The sequence below is a fragment of the Trematomus bernacchii genome, unplaced genomic scaffold (assembly GCF_902827165.1).
Source record: "Trematomus bernacchii unplaced genomic scaffold, fTreBer1.1, whole genome shotgun sequence".
NCBI lineage: Eukaryota > Metazoa > Chordata > Actinopteri > Perciformes > Nototheniidae > Trematomus > Trematomus bernacchii.
Window position 1 is genome coordinate 8,465,801 of NW_022987689.1, and position 19,632 is coordinate 8,485,432.

The window sequence follows — 19,632 nt, forward strand, 5'->3', positions numbered from 1 at the left end:
CAGAGCTATGACGCGATACGGTCATGCGGTACCCGGAACCAAATGGACCAATCCGTGGAGCCGGTACGTTACGTCCGCGGAGCCGTTACGTTAAGCCCCCGCTGATTGGTCCAAATTGACCAATCCACGGACTTCCTCACACACACACACTCAGTGCAGGCAGCTCTGCTGATTTCTCCTCCCTGGCTGCAGGCTGATAACAGACAGTTGGGATCGTGGCGAAATTCTCTCTGCAGACCCATTCTCACAGCGTTTATCAACCTTTTTCTTTCTCAATATCAAGCCACACTTATTGTTTTTACTTCGGCTGTGACTTTGTGTGTGCTCAGGATGAGTTTGGCTGTGTTTCGCTGTCGCTAAACAAGGAAACCACACCTCCACGGAGCTCAGCGCGATTCACAACGTCCCGACCAAGCGGCAAACTCTGGGGAAGAGCCGGGACGCCAATACGGAAGTGCCACAAACTGCAGTTCATATATTGGCCGATAGGCGATGACTGCAGAAAGGAGCAATTTCCATAGACCCCCATGTTAAAATGCCCAATTTTACAGCAGAAAAAAACATGTTTCTAGCCCTGGATGCAATAAATATTATTATGGATATAGTTAGATTCCACCTTCATGATTATGAATCTGTGAGTGAATTGTTTTCTAACGCGACCCTTTTATTTATATTAGGTCTTAACGTTTTTGCATAAATTAGGGCGTGGCCACTTTGATGGACAGGTACGTGCCTCACTGTCAGCTAACAGCAACTTGTCCACTCTGCTAGGCTACAACGTTAGTTAGTTGTAGTTACTGTACTTGACCCTTTAGCCGTGTTCGTGGTGATTGTGCCTTTTAGGGAATGTTGTTACAAATACCAGACAATTAAAATGTTGTGCTGTGCGGTTGAATGTACTAACAGAACTTCCAAGAAGTCTAAAATGATAATATTATACATGTTAACCCAGGTGTTTGTGTGCTTGTTAGCTTAGCTTGTTATGTAGCTTATTAGCCAGCTAAGGACGTAACCCTTTATACATGTATATATATATATATATATACAGTTTAGTTTATGATTCAGCCTTGGGTAAGAGTTTTATAGTATATGGCTATGACGCCCATAATGCTAAACGGGAGCAAATGTTAAAAGGGGACCCAATTATCCCAGTGGTGGCCGCCGGAGCTAACGGAGCCGCAGGGGGCTAGCTCCAGCCGGCGTCCAGCTCCAGCCGGCATCCCGGAGCCCCCTGCGGCTCCGTTAGCTCCGGGCGGTGGAGTCCGGCGTTATAACTGGAGATCAAGGAATGCAGCGAAACGCGGACTTGGTTCGCCTGCAGCCCGCTGTAGTATTAGCTAAATAAATCATGTTGAACAAGGCTTATTAAGCTGAACATCGCCACAATTGTTCTGCTATGTATCGGTACTTCTTTCATTTTATTAACGTGATGACAAGCATTAAGAATAACAAAAAATAGCTAATTATCTTGCAGATTGTCTCGTTTGATTATGAATGTAACGTTTATATAGGGGAACTACACTGTTTTATCAAAACAAGTGCCACGCAGTAACTTGGTATGCATGTATTTCATGTTAGCTTAGCTTCTTAGCCTGAGCTAGCTCTGTTTACTTCCAGTTCGGAGGCAGCAGGTCCCGCCTCGGCTTCGCCTCTTTGCCCTTATTTGGAGCAGGCTGGAGCAGGCGGGAGTTATGTCGCGTTTCCACTACACGGCCTCGCTCGGCCCCGCTCGGTATGGCTGGGCCTCGTTAGGACTGGCTCACTTTATGGCGCATTTCCATTACAGTTTAGGAACTGGGGCAGTATCTATAGTAACGCAGTGTAGGCGGAGCCGTGACGTGATCTTCAGAGGACCCCAGAAAAACAACACAGCCGTTAGCTGTTAGCACTCAGAGCTCACAGCTCCTCATATATGTTCAGAAACTAGACAAAAGTTAAACAAGTACAAACCACAGACTGCCTGTGTCATGGTGAATACAGTCGCTGCTTTATTTATGTCTGTATAGGCCGTTGTTGTGAGTGTGGACGGTTGGAGCATATACTGCGTTAGCTTAGCCAATCTCCATTTAGAAAACAAGCATTTTAAAAGGTTTTTCCCCTGCCGTCTGTCTGCAGACTTGACAAAGCATTAATTCATGGTTTTTACTAACCGGTATCAGTATGTTGTTACTTCGGCATCATTTTGAAACGTGTATTACAATTAAATCACGGTCAAATATGTCCATCTTGTTGTAGTTGTTGCCCCCTTGCCAGCGACGCTCTCTCTAGTTTAGCATACTCAGCCCGACTCAGCCTCGTTGTCTCTGGCCCTAGACCCACGATTTTATGAGGCCAGAAAAACTGTGAATTAGGACCCGCCGGCCGGTACTAGGCCAAGTGGAAACGCAACCAAAGACGGGCCGCTGACGTCACAGCCCTCTTAAACCGGGCTGCGGGCTGTAGTGGAAACGCGCCATTAGACTCTGACGTCACTGTCGAGCCGTTAGTGGCCGACTCCGCCTACTAAGGGCTTCTCGGCAACTCTGCAGAATCCTATGGGTGACGTCACGGACACTACGTCCATTTATATATACAGTCTATGGTCCCGACCAATCAGAGCACACTGTGCTCACAGGGAGGGTGGGGGCTGGAGCTATTGGAGCTACAACGAGCCGTTAAAGGCAGAGAGTGAAATTCAGTGAATACACGTCGTTTACAGAGATGCTGTATGAGAAACCAATGTGAGTTTGGAAAATTGCACAATATAAGTCTATTCTAGTAGACCTCAACAATGGAATTATGATCAGTGGAAATGGCCATGACATGGGACCTTTAAGTAAACAGCTTTGCCTTGCACAATTTTCCCATTGTATTGGATCTCAAATGTCTTCCATTCCTTCCCCTATAGTTTGTTGTCGTGATTATACGTTCAGCAGGGCTTGCCATGAGCAAAAAGAGCAACTAGCCTTGCGTACTGATAGAAACCGGGTGTACAATGTGTCTGAGGGACAGTAAATTCAGTGAAATTCCTGCTGGAGTCCAATACTTAGCTGGTTGGTCTTGTATATTGGGAATCTTGAATTTAAAGACATTGTCAAATATTTCGTTATGAGCAGTATTTTGAATGTCATATAGAATGTGAGAGCAATACTGTAACTCTCATCCCAAATTATAGACAAGAACAAACCTCATGTCATGCTATCAGTATTAAATTAACCTAAAGTTGAAGTATTGGGTGTTGGTGGCTGCTTTTAGATCTACAATATTCTTGTATACACTGAAAGTATTGATGTGACCTTATTGATTTGATAAGCCTTAAGTGATCGCATTGGTCTGTCGCTCTGATGTTACACACTGAACATGAACAATATGCATGATCATACATGAGTAGACGTGGGACTGGAAATGAATAAATGTATGAGTGAAAAACACACTTGGCAACGTGCTTTTCATTATGCTTAAACACACGTCCAGTCTCTCGGTGTACATCTAGCAGTTGTCCACACGCTTGTACCTTTCATGTGAAGTCAGCATGAGAATATTCTGTGAAAACTCTTTGAACGTCGGCCGCCTCTTCAATATCTGGGACTGTCGTGTCTTCCTGAAACACCTACAATAGCTCCGACTTATCCTGCCGAAGAGCAGGAGCAGCCATTATTTAACAACATACATCCCTACAGAGATATGAGGACATGAAGTATAGCGTGATAAGACCCTTTCTACTACTGCAAGGAAATAGCATTTCTACTTAGACACTGATAAAGATGACACGTTTTAATTCATTGCGTTATCCCCGAGACATATGTACGTATGCTTTTCACTTTTGAGCCTAAGTTTGCCCTCACAAGATCACATTAAATATATATTGTTTAGTTTCATCACCGCAGCACACAGAGAGCTGCGACGGAGGATTTTCCTGCGCTGAGTAATGATCCACATGCTGGTCAGGAAAGGACGGAGGAGCCCTGCTTCCTGCTGGCCTGTCAGAGAAATGTGACAGCGTCTAGTGTGCAGGGACAAACTGAAGCTCTCAATCACTCGGGGGGGCTGGCAGAGACACACACAGGGAGCTGTCTTCTCTCTTTCATTTATCTCTTTCTCCCTCACCCTCGCCATCTTTCATGTTTCCTCAATTTCTGCCTTATTTCGTCTCTTCCTCGTTCTCTTTCGTGTTCCTCCTTTCATGTCAGCCTTGTCAGGATCCATACGCCGTTCGCAGATTTTACACACTTGCATACACGTGGATCTTCTCAAATAATTCCTCCCTTCTGCTCCTTTCGTTGCTGCACACTGTCTGCGTCAATATCCGACCTAATCCGGTGCCTGGCTGAGGCTCGGATTGTTCAACTAGCACACATGTGCACACCCACCCACCCACGTACACATAATTAAACAGACTGTTACCCAAATCTAAAAAAAAACATGCGGAATTGAAGGGATTTTTTTACAATTTCAAAATGCAGTGCCATTTTTAGCGTATATATTCCTTAAACACTGCAGCAGAGATGCCCCACATGCCACTAAAGAATGAGGATTTTTCTATTAGATTTGAGCCGGCTGGAGAGAGGGACAGAGAGAGGGAGAGGAGCGAGGCAGAGAGTTGCCTTCATTTAAACTGTTCTGCACTGAGGCTTTTCAATTTGATTATGAGGCTCCATTTCATAGAGCCGGGATGCTGCGTGCCATTCAGAATGAAATTGAGCTGTCGGTCGGCTGGACAAGAAGCCTCCCCGCGTCTCCTCTGCGGGGACATCGGGGGACGACAAGGGCACCGCCGGCCCGCCGTGCCCTTTAGCCGCACAGTTTAGCTGGGTTGCAGGCGGAATGGGGGAAAAGTGACGGAGCTCGGATAGCTGGATAAGTGGGCGACGGTATGGAATTGATTGAGGGTGCTTTGAGGTTTTGGAACGTGATGTGACGACTCCTGCTGCAAAGTGTGTGAAGGACTCTTTAGTCTTACCGAGGAAGACGTCAGCCGTACATCTTACTCCCACAATGTGCCTGTGCAGATACTCTCTCTCATAGTTGCCTCATTTGAAGCTCCTAATATCTCCCTGATGTGAAGAAAAGCAGACTGAGTGTTCATACAGACAGACAGATGGGATGGCCGCCCATATTTGGGTCAGATCTGACCTGGTTCAGTGACTGATGATCACCAGAGACAGGTAACCAAAGCTGAGGATGTAACAGCAGCCCTGCTCTCTTGGTGTCCATCATCAATCCTGTTCATTTACGTTATTGAAGCAACACTTCCTGGGACGTTCTCCTTTTACGCCCCAGGCGCCTGACTGTCACCACATGGCCTTTTTACTCTGATCTATCGTCATGTAATTGGTCGGCAATGTGTTGAAAGGGAGATGAATTATCTTTGTGAAAAGGTCTCTGTTTAATTTTCAGAGGCTTTTCTGTGTCCCCAGGGTTTTATGTTCCCTAGCTCAATAACTTCTTTCCCCGTTTTTTAAGACTTGTTGCCATTGCCCTACTCTAACTTTTAAGCTGAGCTTCGAAAACCCAAAACTTTTCAGAATAACTTAACATGCTTTTTATACATTTTTGGGATGTATCAAGCACTTTAATCATGTGTGTTCAGTTCAGTGGCGTAACTATCTGCGGTGCAGCCGGTGCAACACACCGGGGCCCAGAGCCGGCCAGGGGCCCATGCTAAAAAAAAAAATATATATATATATATATATATATATATATATTAGGGCTGTCAGTCGATTAAAATAGTTAATCGCGATTAATCGCAAATTAATCGCATCTGTTCTAAATGTACCTTAGAGGGATATTTTTCCAGTTTTTAATACTCTTATCAACATATGAGTGGACAAATATGCTTTATATGTTTGTTTATTATCATTTGAACAATGACAAATATTCTCATGAATATTAAACACAACAACCTCTGAACATTACAAATATTCGCCTCAATTCAACCTGTGTGTGTGTGTGTGTGTGTGTGTGTGTGTGTGTGTGTGTGTGTGTGTGTGTGTGTGTGTGTGTGTGTGTGTGTGTGTGTGTGTGTGTGTGTGTGTGTGTGTGTGTGTGTGTGTGTGTGTGTGTGTGTGTGTGTGTGTGTGTGTGTGTGTGTGTGTGTGTGTGTGTGTGTGTGTGTGTGTGTGTGTGTGTGTGTGTGTGTGGTGTGTGTGTGTGTGTGTGTGTGTGTGTGTGTGTGTGTGTGTGTGTGTGTGTGTGTGTGTGTGTGTTGTGATGGATCGTTGGAGCTATGTGCAGCTCAAGGCATATATGCTCGAACGGGAGCTGCCTGGACGCTGCAATCATGTTGCGCGCACTATCCGTGGTGAGTGTGCTGACTTTTCGTACAATGTCCCACTGTCTGGCTACCTGCATAAAGTCAAGTGCTCGGCGCAGTTGTCGGCGAAATGTCGCTCCTCTGTTTTCATTGAAACAGCTCCTTATATCCGTTAGCGCAGCTAGCTAGCACCAGATGCTAACAACAACACGTAAGGTGTGCCTCGCTCGAGTCGCGCCACACATACACCCTCCCGGTCCTCCCGATGGCCAGTCCGGGCCTGCCGGTGAGCGTGGAAGTGTGGTCTGCCACAAGCGGGCGGCAGGAGCGGGGCTGTCAGCATCAGCTTGTAGATGGTATTTTAAACTCGATGCGCTCTGAAACTACGGGGCGGCCGAGGACAAAAAATACACATGCGTTAATCGCGTTAAAATAATTAGTGGCGTTAATTTTTTTTTGCGTTAACGCGTTATTAACGCAAAGTAATTTGTAATTTGTCTGTCCAATGGCCTTGCTCCCTTTCATGTCATGTGATACCTTGCGTGACGAGCGAAACCGTTTAATCAACCTGTACTGTACTGTAGCTAGCAGCAGCAAGTTCGGCAGCATTATAAAAAATGTAATAGCTTGCATTTATAATGTACAGCAAACCAAAGCACAAGAGCGGCGCTCAAAAGAGAAAGAACAAGGAGATGTAACAGCTAAACTGACTAAATTAGACCGTTTTCTTTGTCATACATCGTCCTCGAAATCGAGCGCTAACGTTAGCAATGTTGACGTGCAGCCAGAGCCGGAGGCTAACGATAGCTCACCTGCCTCACCACCATCATTGCCATCTAGCTCCACAAGTGAAGCTGTATCCGTTCTTCTCCAGCCAGCCAGGAGGAGAGGCTGGATTTGGCTGTGCCCGGTGGTGGTCCAACAGTTCCCCCAAGGGCCCCAACCGATAGGGGACTCTATGGTGCTATTGAGACACCCGACGCCAAGATCAAAAGCTATATTATAGCAACCGGTCCATGTAGGCCTACCGGCCCATTCCCCAGAGACAAACGTCAAGGAAACAGGTGTAATCCTCCTGGTTTGAGGCCAGGGCAGGCTGTATAGCCTATACATGTGGCGCTTCTGAGTGGTTGTGTATGTCCATGCGTGTGTGAGCGCATCAGCGTGCGCTTATGTTTGGGGCGATGGGGGGCCCCCAAAACAATATTTGCACCGGGGCCAATCACAACCTTGTTAGGCCACTGGTTCAGTTTGAAATTCCAAAGCAAAATCAATGACAGCCAATCCAGGGAATGGTGTGTTTGTCCATTCTAGGGAGGAAGGATACTCATCTAAGAGTTGATCATTTATTGTACAGTCATCCTTACTCACAGTTCAGCTTTGCTCTATAAATCCACACCTTGAACCAATATGAACAAACGATGCTCTTTGACTGGCTGGTGTCTCATAAACTGTGCTGGTACTTTTTAATCAAAGGGGTGGTGGTTGTAAGATACTGAATCATAATACTCCATTATTGTGTTAGGACAAGATAAACAGTCAAATAATAATAATGTCCTATAAATTCACAAAAGTAGTGTTTTCTACAAACACGAACAACCTTTGTTTGAAAGAGTTGTCTTGGATTGTTTTCTTAAATATCATAGTCCAGCATCCGAATTTCCATATCAAACATCTCAGAGCCACTCGGAAAGTTTGACTGAGTCTAAAAATACTCTGAGCTCAGAACAGGAGCTTCAGAGTGATCTACTTCCTACACAAAAGCAGGAAATTCTCTTTTGACAATGAATGACATTATGTTGTGACACTCAAAACCAAGAGAAAAATGATGTTTTGTACTTGCTCAGTTTAAGTAAGACTGGAGATGAAACGCATTCAAAAGACTGGCAGGCAGATCCTCTGTAGAGCTTGATGCAAGAAAAAAAGAAAGCTATTTATGAACTGGTGAGGACCTATAAATATTTAACAAAACGTATTAAAATAGCCTGTGAAAATGACCTCTACTGTTTGATGGCTTACACCAGTTAGGTTCAATCCACAAATGTTCCTATATTAGATTGAGTTGGCATAGTTTTGTGCTTTCCTGATTCTGATAAAAACCCAGGGTAGCTTTGTGTGTCAGTGACATTATTAAATAAGTAGGGATTTGTATCCTTGATGCTGCATTCAATTGCAAAATACAAGGCATCACATTTTACTAAATGAAAAAAATCAGACCTTTAATCCACTTTACGTCTTTAGGACCTTGCTTTTAATTCAATTTGATTTAATTTAATCGTGCGTCAAATTCAGCATTGCCTGCTCTATTTGTATCCTTAAATACACCACAGCTGCTCGACCACTATTGCCATATCAGCATCAATCTATTTCTACAGTATTTCCTGTCATTCAAACCTAAAGTTCACTTACTGCGCAGTCTTCAAAAGTGTAGAGGGGTCCTAATGGCAAAGATTAAAAAGCCATTTAATACAGAAAAGGGGATTAGGAACACTATGGGCTGCACTAATCCTTAACCTTTAGTCCTGTTCTCATGGAGCCACAATATGCGCAAGACAATAGCATCACAGGACTGGAGTTAGTACATTTCCATTAGGGCCGCCCTTCTTTATTCCCATCAGCACATTTAAAGGCATTAGGCATGCTTTGTCAAGGCTAATAGAAAGGGCCAGCAGTGCTATCACACACCCCCGACTTGTTTCGGAAAAAGCACTGTTCCATGTGAAGTTTTCATAACCCATTATGATAATCTGCCCGAGTCTCTGAAGGGCAGGGGATAGACAGGCGGATAGATGCTTCTGGGGTGACTGCTCTACAGCCTCTGCATGGATTGAACATTTTTAGCCTGCGTAACTGGGACAGAAACTCCCTCCTATCTCCCTGAAAGAACAGACACGATAGACGACTCAATGCAAGACGAGAGGAGTGTGGGCCGGGGAAACAGGAACATTTTGTGCAGGTGATAAAGAAGTTACATAGGTTTCTAAACAGTATTTCTCTCCTTTCTCGCTAAAGGAAGAATACATTTTATGCACAATATTCTATTTATTGGTTGAACAAATGTGCGAATATACGTGACTCTTATTCTTAACTTGCCCCTGAGTTAGCCTTAACCTCCGCACACACTTTGTACAGTACACTAAGTGAGTTTCAGAGGAAATGGGTTTCCTTGTTTGCCTTTTAAAAAAGTGGGAATGTCACACTTGGTCCCTTGTACGCCTGATTTGAGAAGGACCACATTTCTTCGTTCTCTTTTGGGCATCCCGCTTCTACTCTCTGCATCGAGCAGAGTCTTTCTCTGATAGGAAACAGGGTCACGCCGAGCATTAATCATTGATATCTAAATTTGTGCAGCGCAAAGATTCAATTTTCTGCACTTTGTAAGGTCCACTATTGGTTATATGGTTTTATTTATACATCATAGTCCATTCATTATTGATTTGTTTTTGAGACATCCAATTTTGATGCCATTTTCTTGAAGGAAAGGCCGGAACATAGTTTCAATCAAAGAGAGTTTTCAACTGTTATAGTTGAACTGTTAAGTGGGATTCTTGTTTTTTTCAAGACGGGCTTACTGTAAACTGTAAATGTTATCAGCTCTCAGTATATGTTTCTCAAGAAAGAAGAGTGGGTTATTTCAGTATATTTTGGTCCGTACTGTATGTTGTGGCCGCATGTCCTGCTGAGCACTAAATCTGTCTGCTTTTATAACCAAAATTGTTTTGCAAGATCCTTCCCTCAGTGTGCCCTCTCCATGATGTAACTCCCACATCAATGCTCTATTTAAAGTCTGAACCTGTGTGTCTCTTAAACCACCTTCAGTTTTTACACCTTTTCTGTTGTGATAGTATTGTATTTACCTCTCTTCTTCCTGTTCACAGGCCACTACTGAGCAGAAGAAGCTGAGCCATGCTGGATCCAAGCCCTCCCTCTCAGAGAGCAGCGGCCGACTCCCTCAGATAGCCATGAACACCTGCAAGTACAATGGCGGAGTGGTGAGACCACTAGTGGGCAGCCTGGCGTCCTCGTCGCGCCGCAACCTCGCGGAGCTCGACTCGGAGACGCAGCCCTTGCAGACACTGCACAGCTCTGGCCTGGAGGTGGTGGTGTCCAAGGGCAACGGCGGCGAAGACCCCAGCAAGGCGTCCAACGAGAGCCTGGTCAGGGAGGGCAGCGTGCGCGCCGGATGCAGGGCAACACAGAAGAAGAACAGGGACATCGGATACAGGCTCGGACACCGGAGGGCGCTGTTTGAGAAGCGGAAGCGGCTCAGCGACTACGCACTCATCTTCGGGATGTTTGGGATTGTCGTCATGGTGACGGAGACGGAGCTGTCATGGGGGGTTTACACTAAGGTAGGTCGTGCGTGCGTGTGATGAATGAGTGGGAGCTTTGTGTGGTGTCACTGCTATTGTTGATTTTGGATTTGTGTGGGGTTGGCAGCTGTCACATTCATGAAGAGTGATTATTAGCACAGACACTGACAAGCAATGTCTAACAAAGGTGATGGAGTATCTGTCAAATTCAAATCAAAAGGAGTGTCATGTGATCGATGACTAACAGCCTATTGATTGGATAGAATCTATTTTTTCTAAATCTAATTTTAAAGTAATTTCTCTGCTTTTTTCCAACTTTTTTTCTCATATATCCACTTTTTCATTATTGGTATCAGATCTCAGTCTAGCCAAAGGATTTGTTTCAATACTGGTGCCTTTGTGGCTCTCTGTGGTTCCCTGTGAAGGCAGCATCTGCAAATCATGAGCTCTCAGCAGGAGAGGGAGATGGAAAGGGGGATAGCTGAGGAAAGGGGATGAAGAGGAGATAGATGTATGGGGGTTTCTGCGCAGACATAAGAGATAAAGACAATTCAAGATAAAAAGAAAGGTCAATAGGGAAACAATGGGAAACAATTCCAACAGCATGTTTTTACTTTTATCAGATCAGAGTGTAGAGGACGCTGCACACGATAGTAACATGTGACTCTTGAAGAAGCAGGGCATTGTGGGGTCAGGGTCGCTGTGACCTGGTCACCACCACTTGACCTGCTGTTGTCCTTCTGTATCAGCCAATCACGTTGCTGCGTCAGGGTATTTTAGGAAGAATACCGTTCTCTCAGTGCACTCAGCTTCTACTACAATATTTACAAGGCTGTTTACTGACGAGCTGACTTATAGTGCAGAGCGATGCAGGTTAAGGTAGGTCACAGGACACAGGTCTTTGATCGCAGGGAAAAATAAAACCTTGGTAACATAACATCTGTATGCAAGTTAAAAAGGAACAGAACAACATCACTTCATAGGTGGTATTCCATGTTTTGAACCCATTTACTACAAATTGTGCATCTCTTAGACATTACTGATTACTTGGTGTCCAAATCCTACAAGAACAACATCACAACAGTCTTATAGTATGATAAAGTTGTTTATTTACACCTTCAAAGTTAGCATTTATTCTGAGACATTTTGTTGGTAACCTGACAAATATAAATCCAATACTTACCTCTGCCAAGAGGTTGTGTTTTCAGTTTAGTTTGTTTATCAGAAGAAATACAGGTCCTATTTTCTTGAATTTTGGTGGAAATGTTTAGCGCAGAGAATGAATTGGGCAAATATTATTATTCTTCACTTTCATTCACATTTTAAGGACATTTTAGGACTGTGTTGTCCCAGTTGTCTTGTTTTATCTCTGTTTCAGTCTTCACCAACTAGTGAGGAATATGTGTAGGTCTTTAGCTTGCTATATGCTATTCTATATTCAAACGTGAATGGCTAACCTTGTCTGTGCGCTGGCTGGATGCTAACTATGTTCTTTGTCTGATTGGTATTTGTATCTGTTTACCTTCTACTACTATTCATTAACTCGGTTCTAGATAGGTAACGTGTGTGGTGTGTGTGGTGTGTGTGTGTGTGTGTGTGTGTGTGTGTGTGTGTGTGTGTGTGTGTGTGTGTGTGTGTGTGTGTGTGTGTGTGTGTGTGTGTGTGTGTGTGTGTGTGTGTGTGTGTGTGTGTGTGTGTGTGTGTGTGTGTGTGTGTGTGTGTGTGTGTGTGTGTGTGTGTGTGTGTGTGTGTGTGTGTGTGTGTGTGTGTGTGTGTGTGTGTGTGTGTGTGTGTGTGTGTGTGCGTGCATATGTGTGTGTGTGCGTGTGTGTGTGTGTGTGTACGTGCATATGTGTGTGTGTCGGTAGGAACTAGTAAGAGACTGTGGTAATCTATAAGATGATTAATGGGGTCTTAAGGAAGTCAATGGGTCTGTCTATGACTATTACTGAGTGGGGTTCAGTCCATCCATCAAGATGAGCGCAGCTGAAATGGACGTGACCTCCCACCTCTGAGTGGTACAGTCGATGCCCCTCCAACACACACACACACACACACACACACACACACACACACACACACACATAAGACCGTTGGATGGTCCTTATTCCGTCTTACGCCACATCATGCAGACACCTGAGGCTCAGCTGAGGCTTTCTGGGACCAGAAGGAGGGTAAGAGGCAGGGAGCACTGGGACTGGAAAGTCCTTGAACCTCTGGCAGGTGGATTCATTGTTTTACTCAATGTTATTTCACCAGGGACCTCTCAAAACAACGTCTTGAGAACATGTCGGCCACCTGAGGGCCAAAGCAATCTAGTTGATAGCTAAAAATACATTCTGTAATATGGACCACCGAAGGATAGAGTAATGTTGAGCAGCTCTCACTTTCATCACACTGACGATTATGAAGGATATTTCCACTTGTTGTTCTTGTCATTTGTCGTCGCCGTTGTTATTATAATAACAGCCCTACAACCGTTAGCCTTCTGCAGGCCGCATTTTTATACCCTTGCTGTTAAATTGATTTATCAAATGGCATTTTACCAACATGGGGAGGACTTGAGTGGTGCAGGTTCTCATTTCCTAGATCTATGGCCCCTGTGTCCACACAAACACAACACAGCAGCGCTAGTCTCCAGCTGGCCTATTTATCACCAGCATCGCTCTCTGTGGTTCCCCCCCTGCTAATGCTAGCCTTGCCTTTTCTGCACCTACCATTTAGTGGAAAGTCCCCCTCTAAGTGCTGGGCTTTGATTAATTGGTAGTTTAGATGGTGGGGAACAGCATCCATAGATAATATCAGGCTGCACCTACACCTGCAGCTGCGTTGTTAAGCAACACCCTGTTTGTGTGTAAAACCCATTATCTGCTCTGTTACACGTCTGGGCTAATAAGCACTGTGTGTGTGTGTGTGTGTGTGTGTGTGTGTGTGTGTGTGTGTGTGTGTGTGTGTGTGTGTGTGTGTGTGTGTGTGTGTGTGTGGTGTGTGTGTGGTGTGTGTGTGTGTGTGTGTGTGGTGTGTGTGTGTGTGTGTGTGTGTGTGTGTGTGGTGTGTGTGTGTGTGTGTGTGTGTGTGTGTGTGTGTGTGTGTGTGTGTGGTGTGTGTGTGTGTGTGTGTGTGTGTGTGTGTGTGTGTGTGTGGTGTGTGTGTGTGTGGTGTGTGTGTGTGTGTGTGTGTGGTGTGTGTGTGTGTGTGTGTGTGTGTGTGTGTGCACTTTCATGGACTTACGTGCATGTGTTTATTTGGACATGTATGCTACTCATAAAAGCCAACATAAAAATTATGAATGATTAAATGCACTCTCTCTACTACTTCATTAGCTAAGTAGTATCATACAACATAATAGTCATTGGTTTATGAATTGATAATCTATTGATAATCTTGTTATGTATATCTTATGTAAGATCTGGTTGTATGTGTTTATTGTGTTCACTTAACAATGTCTGAAATCTTTTTTCTTTTCTTCTTCTCTCACCACAGGAATCTTCATACTCATTTGCACTGAAATGCCTTATCAGCCTTTCCACTGTTATATTGCTTGGTCTTATAATAATGTACCATGCCCGGGAAATCCAGGTGAGTCTAAATTAATAACAACGTTTTTGTTATTATTTGTATTCTTCTAATGATACCAGCAGCTTTTGGTATCAGTTTTGGGAAGATAATGTTCATGAAGCTTTCGTATTTGGCAATTGGGCCCTGGTAAAAATATTGAAATACAATTTTTACTATGCTTAAAATAAATTATATGAAATGGTATAATTTATGAGTTAGTTATTAAAATACAAAGAATGATACACAGAAGAAATGTACACACATGAAAGTATTTGGTTGAACAGAATAAGAATCACAACATTTGTGGTATTTTGTTCAACAATAAAAAAATAGATAAACTGTTATACATAGCTACTAAATAAATACATCTGTAGACCACTTTTAATTTGTACATGAAGTTCTCTTTTGCAGATTTCTATTGCATTTGTTTTATTATTATTGTGCTGCTTGATCTGAGCGGCATCAGTCTTCTGATCTGAGTTAAATAAGATATACAAATCTTGGTTGCCACTTTTTATGGCTATAGCAATACACTGAATGCTAAATGTCTACATGTCTTCTCCTTCATGTTATACATATTTTTACTCTAATTTAAGCATGACTTCTTCATATCTTGACTAGAATTTCAAATGAAATCTGTGGGTTTGATTTGAATAATGTGTCTCACAATCTAAGTTTGAAATGATAAACACTTTCAAGGTGTGGGGGTTGAAAGGGATGAAAAATGCTGAAAATGCCTCAAACACCCAACTGAGTATTGCAAGTAGAGATTTAAAACAAGTCTTTGATGTTTGTCTGTTTTTCTGTAAAGCTGTTTATGGTCGACAATGGTGCGGACGATTGGAGGATAGCCATGACGTATGAGCGGATATTCTTCATCGTGCTGGAGCTGCTGGTGTGTGCCATCCATCCCATCCCGGGCCATTACGTCTTCACCTGGAAGGCGCGGCTGGCCTTCACCTACACGCCGTCGGAGGCCGATGCTGACGTGGACATCATCCTCTCCATCCCCATGTTCCTGAGACTCTACCTGATAGGCAGGGTCATGTTGCTCCACAGCAAACTGTTCACGGACGCTTCGTCTCGCAGCATCGGCGCTCTCAACAAGATCAACTTCAACACACGCTTCGTCATGAAGACCCTCATGACCATCTGTCCGGGAACTGTTCTGCTGGTGTTCAGTATATCCTCCTGGATCATTGCGGCATGGACTGTGCGCGTCTGTGAGAGGTAAACACAGAGTTGTGAATAATGGATGTTGCTGGGGACAGATTGAAAAACAAAATGGCTGATGCTCATTCACGCGTGGTGGATTACTAGACCCCTTTCCTTCTTCACTTTCCTATCTGATCTTTCCTAGGTTTCTCAGTGTTGCGTTGTTTTCAGTCACTCAGCTGCACCGGTAGAAAGAATTAAGGGGAATAATCGGAATAATTGACATATAAATATTGTACTCATGAAGCCGTAATACATACTACTCCATTACTGTTTAAAAACACACAACATACGTTTTATTAGCTCAGCAATTGCTCCACGACTCCCCACGCTATAGCTATTTTAGATGGCTTGTCCATAATTCATGAGCGTCTAATTGTTTGTTTGCTGAATGGTTTGTTTTGGTAATGCAGAGCAGCCCCCAGGATCCCCCAACCCGTTTTTCTCCCCAAAACTGCGCATCGTGCTTCGTCTCCAGGGGACAGCAGCGATTCTCAGTGAAAGTGAAAGAGGCAGGGAGAACTGAAAGGCTTTTTTTGTTTTCTTTCTCATTTTGCATTTGCATAGGGAAATGAGACATTAATGCCAGCTTTGATGTTTCAAAGTCATTTGTGCGTAGTTGGAGTGGAAGGGGGACTTAAGTAGGGAGGGTGGAGCGTGGAAGATCTATAGCAACAGTTCCTGTCAGGCCTAATATGAAACTGCACATGTGCTGCAGTGTAAACATCAGGCATCCTCCTGCAGCCCTCCTCGTCTGCTCTTACTAAGTACCCCCTCCCCTTCCTCTACCTCTCCCTCTCCTTTTAACTCCCTGCCGTGTTAACACCTGTCACTAACCCCCCCCCCCCCTCGCACGCCAAACCCTGGATCCTCTCGGACCCTCAGCACCTCCGGCTGTTAGTCTGTGGGTTTAAAGCTTGCAGTGAAAAGAGCAGCTGACCTTTGACCCCTGCTCCTCTGGAACACAGTGAGGTGGAACTGGCATCACCTCAACATAATGTTGGCACACGTTCAAATATCACACTGTCCAGTTTTGTCCTATTAGCCATGTCTCTTTACAGTCCAGCTCAGCAGGCTACTCTACTCTTTGTTACCCAGCCTCGAAGATAAACAGAAGTTTGATATTTAAGGGGAAGATGCTTATTAGCATTCCTATAGAAAGTAACACAAGAAGATGGATGCCACTCTTATGTACCTATGGTTAATGTAGCTTGAAACAGCCGCTTAGCTTAGCACAGAGACGTGAAACCAGCCGAAACCTGAGAAAGTTACTGATCCCAGCCTTTAAATGGTTTGGTAAAAGCAAATAACGCTATAAATAAAGTGGAAATTGGTGAGTTTGAAAAATATTTTGTTAGCCAGACTTGCTGTTTCCATTCTTTAAGCTAAGCCAAAGTTAGCCCTACAACTGTTTCCCCAAATGTTTAACTATTCTAAAAATGTAATAGCAAAAGTCTTTGCTAAACATTGAGTATGTATCTAATTAAGACAGGTATTCCATATGAAATATTTGGTAAATAACAACAAGAAGTAATCCAGAGCCTTACATAAGGCATTTGGAAACCTGGACCTAACCTGTCTTTTAAATACAAAACGCATAATCTTTTTCTTCAGACGTGTTCTGTGACACATGAGCAGTGCATGCCGTCAACCCTTTGCTTTTTATTTCAGAATAACGTGTGGTCAGATGGGTGGATTTGTGTGTAACTGCGGATGGGTGCGAGCATGCATATGTAGGTGTGTGTGGTGCATGTGTGTGTGTTTGTATAATGTGTTGTTGTACTTTCTATTTCCCCACTATGCTGCTCCATAGGGATACCATGCGAGTCCTCGTTCTTTAGCCATGGAACAAAAACCACGAATCGTTTTGCACCGAGCTGGCGCCACTGCTGCCCTGAGTGGGGTTGGAGGGTGGGGGGGGGGGGTAGTGGGATGAAGGGGCAGCCCCTCTAAAACAATTAACCGATGATCCTTTCCAAACTCAGTATGGCAAAGGAGGATTAGGCAGACCCTCTAGTTGGCATGAAAGTGGCACCATCCTTCTGCTAAGGAAACAAGCTTTTAATGGAGTAGAGACCTACGGTGTGAGCAGCACTTTGAAACAAGTGTCTCTTTGCTAACGTGGGATAGGCCGGCAGGAGGAGGAGGAGGAGGAGGAGGAGGAGGAGGAAATTCGTGCTAAAATGGAGCAGCTCCTTCAAGTCACCTTCATGACTCTGCCAGAGGGCAATTTGTCTCTCACATTTATTCTCCTTATGCAATTGTTATAGATCCGTATTTCAAAAAAGTCTTTTTTAGCCGCGACTCCAAAGATTTGTCGAGGAGCAAAAGCCTTTCTGTTCTTTGTGTTCACACATTACCATCCCATTATGTGTCTCCCTTCACAAAGTAATTGAAGAGTGTTCTAATGGTTTTTCCACAGACTTCTGTTGCTTCTGCCCTAGAGATTTTGCTCTAACGGCGAGGACATCTGTCTCCTGTAGCCAAAGAGAATGGGAATATATAGGGAGAGGACAAATATCAAGTCATTTCGTATATTAGGTATTGTCATTTTTGGCTCTTACTATCTATAACAGCCTTATTCTCACCTGCAGCTATATTCCACTAGTGTTACACAGTTCAGAGCTAGGCTAGGCATTGGTTTCTATAGTAAATATAGACCTTGTAGGAGGGGTGTGTTCTGTGGTGAATGCAGTGACTCCAGATTTAGTTTACACCCGTTAAAACCAAATGTCCTCATCCCCCTTCGTCCCTTCCTCTGGTGAACATTGAAACAGCATGAACGTTTTTTAATGTTTACTTATCAATCCCATCATATCAACTAAAAAGTGGAGGGCAAAAAAAAAGAAGAGGCGCTTGTTTCCCAAAGTGCTGTGTGTGACTTTTGTATCTTCTGTTAAATGCGCAGTTACAGTGTCACACATTGACCACGCTCCTGAGCCAATCACAAGGCAGTACAGTGTGATATTGAACAAGCACGGAGTCTATCTGGAAAATGCCTGGATGGAGGGAATGAAAGACACACAAGCAGGGGCACAGAGAGGTGGAGGCAGGGTGGAGTTTGGAGGGATGCTAATGTTACAGTAGATGGATTTATCGCTGGTCACTGGCTCACTTTCCGTTCTTTTCTTGATACAGCCCATCTTCAGATCTAACCTACCTCAACTAAGCTCCTTAACTAAGCTCTTTTGGCTTCTCCCTTGCTACCATAAGGCTCCCTCCCTCTCTCTAACTCCTGACTGATCCTTTGCAGAACTCCTACTGTACCCATCTAACGTAGCATGCTTTGCAATTTTTGCTAATCTCTCCCTACTACTGATTCCCCCATCTCTTTGCCTTCCCTTATCCATAACAAGCGGGCCTAATCCAGCCAGAACTCAGTTACACACTTGCATGCCTGCCATGCCTGCCTCCCCGGTCTAATGCTCCTTTTTTTCTCTAATTCTCTTCCTCTCCTATTCTAACTCTGTTATCTGAAACAAAACTCCATTTGGAGGTCTTGTGAGACTGCTGTTTCTCACCTCACTTTCTCGGGTGAGGACCCCTAGGCAAGCTGTCTGAAAGTTTAGCTGACTTTCCCTCAGAGCGCAGCACTGGATTATCAGGCTTGAGTTACTGGTCAGCTACACCCCGGGTTTGACATCCTGAGTGTGTCATCGCTTAGCCACAAGATACAAACTCCGGCAGCCAAGAACACACAGTCCGAAATGTCTAACCAGAGAAACGCACACCGCTGCAACTTGAACTTTGTCACGCCAACCACAGCTTTACATAAAATATTCAGGCCGATTTTGCATCTTTACAGTTTCCAGGCTACAAGTGCAACCACACTGACCCACATTTTAGAATAACATGCTGTCCATTTTAGTGTGTGTATTAATTATTAAGAATGCATGGCAAAAACAATTCCTCATTATTCAAACTATATCAACCTTGTAATGTATATTTTATTTAAAGCATTTTGTCCACAAACGCTGGTATTGATCTGAGAGAGAGCAGAGAACAAACTGTCCAAAACGACTCTCAATACAGTGGACCCCAAGGATCACAGAGGGAACGCTCTGTACAGTTTGCCGTGAATTTTCAATCCCAAGTGTCTAAGTACCTCTCCTACACATTTTCTAGATTATGTTTAAAATGAAATCTCTTCCACAAAGTCGGATGGATTTTATGCAAATTGTTTGCAACCTCAAGGACAGGTGGATTCTCTATGGTTTGATGATTTGATCTGATAATTTGTTTTAAACTATGCACGCTCAGCAGGCATAGTATGGATTGCAGCCTATGGCAAAGTCATATACAAAGCCTGCAAAG

General features: G+C 44.0%; 1 protein-coding gene across 4 annotated transcripts in view; it reads left to right on the forward strand.

Annotated features, from left to right (window-relative positions):
* The window catches only part of kcnn1a (potassium intermediate/small conductance calcium-activated channel, subfamily N, member 1a), a 49,790-nt gene that overhangs the window by 15,390 nt on the left and 14,768 nt on the right, over window positions 1-19,632 (forward strand). For all 4 annotated transcript variants that reach the window (XM_034138184.1, XM_034138186.1, XM_034138185.1 and 1 more), the window contains exons 2-4: window positions 10,111-10,584; window positions 14,029-14,124; window positions 14,915-15,333. In XM_034138184.1, coding sequence (XP_033994075.1) covers window positions 10,111-10,584; window positions 14,029-14,124; window positions 14,915-15,333 — 989 coding nt within the window. The remainder of the gene's footprint in view (window positions 1-10,110; window positions 10,585-14,028; window positions 14,125-14,914; window positions 15,334-19,632) is intronic.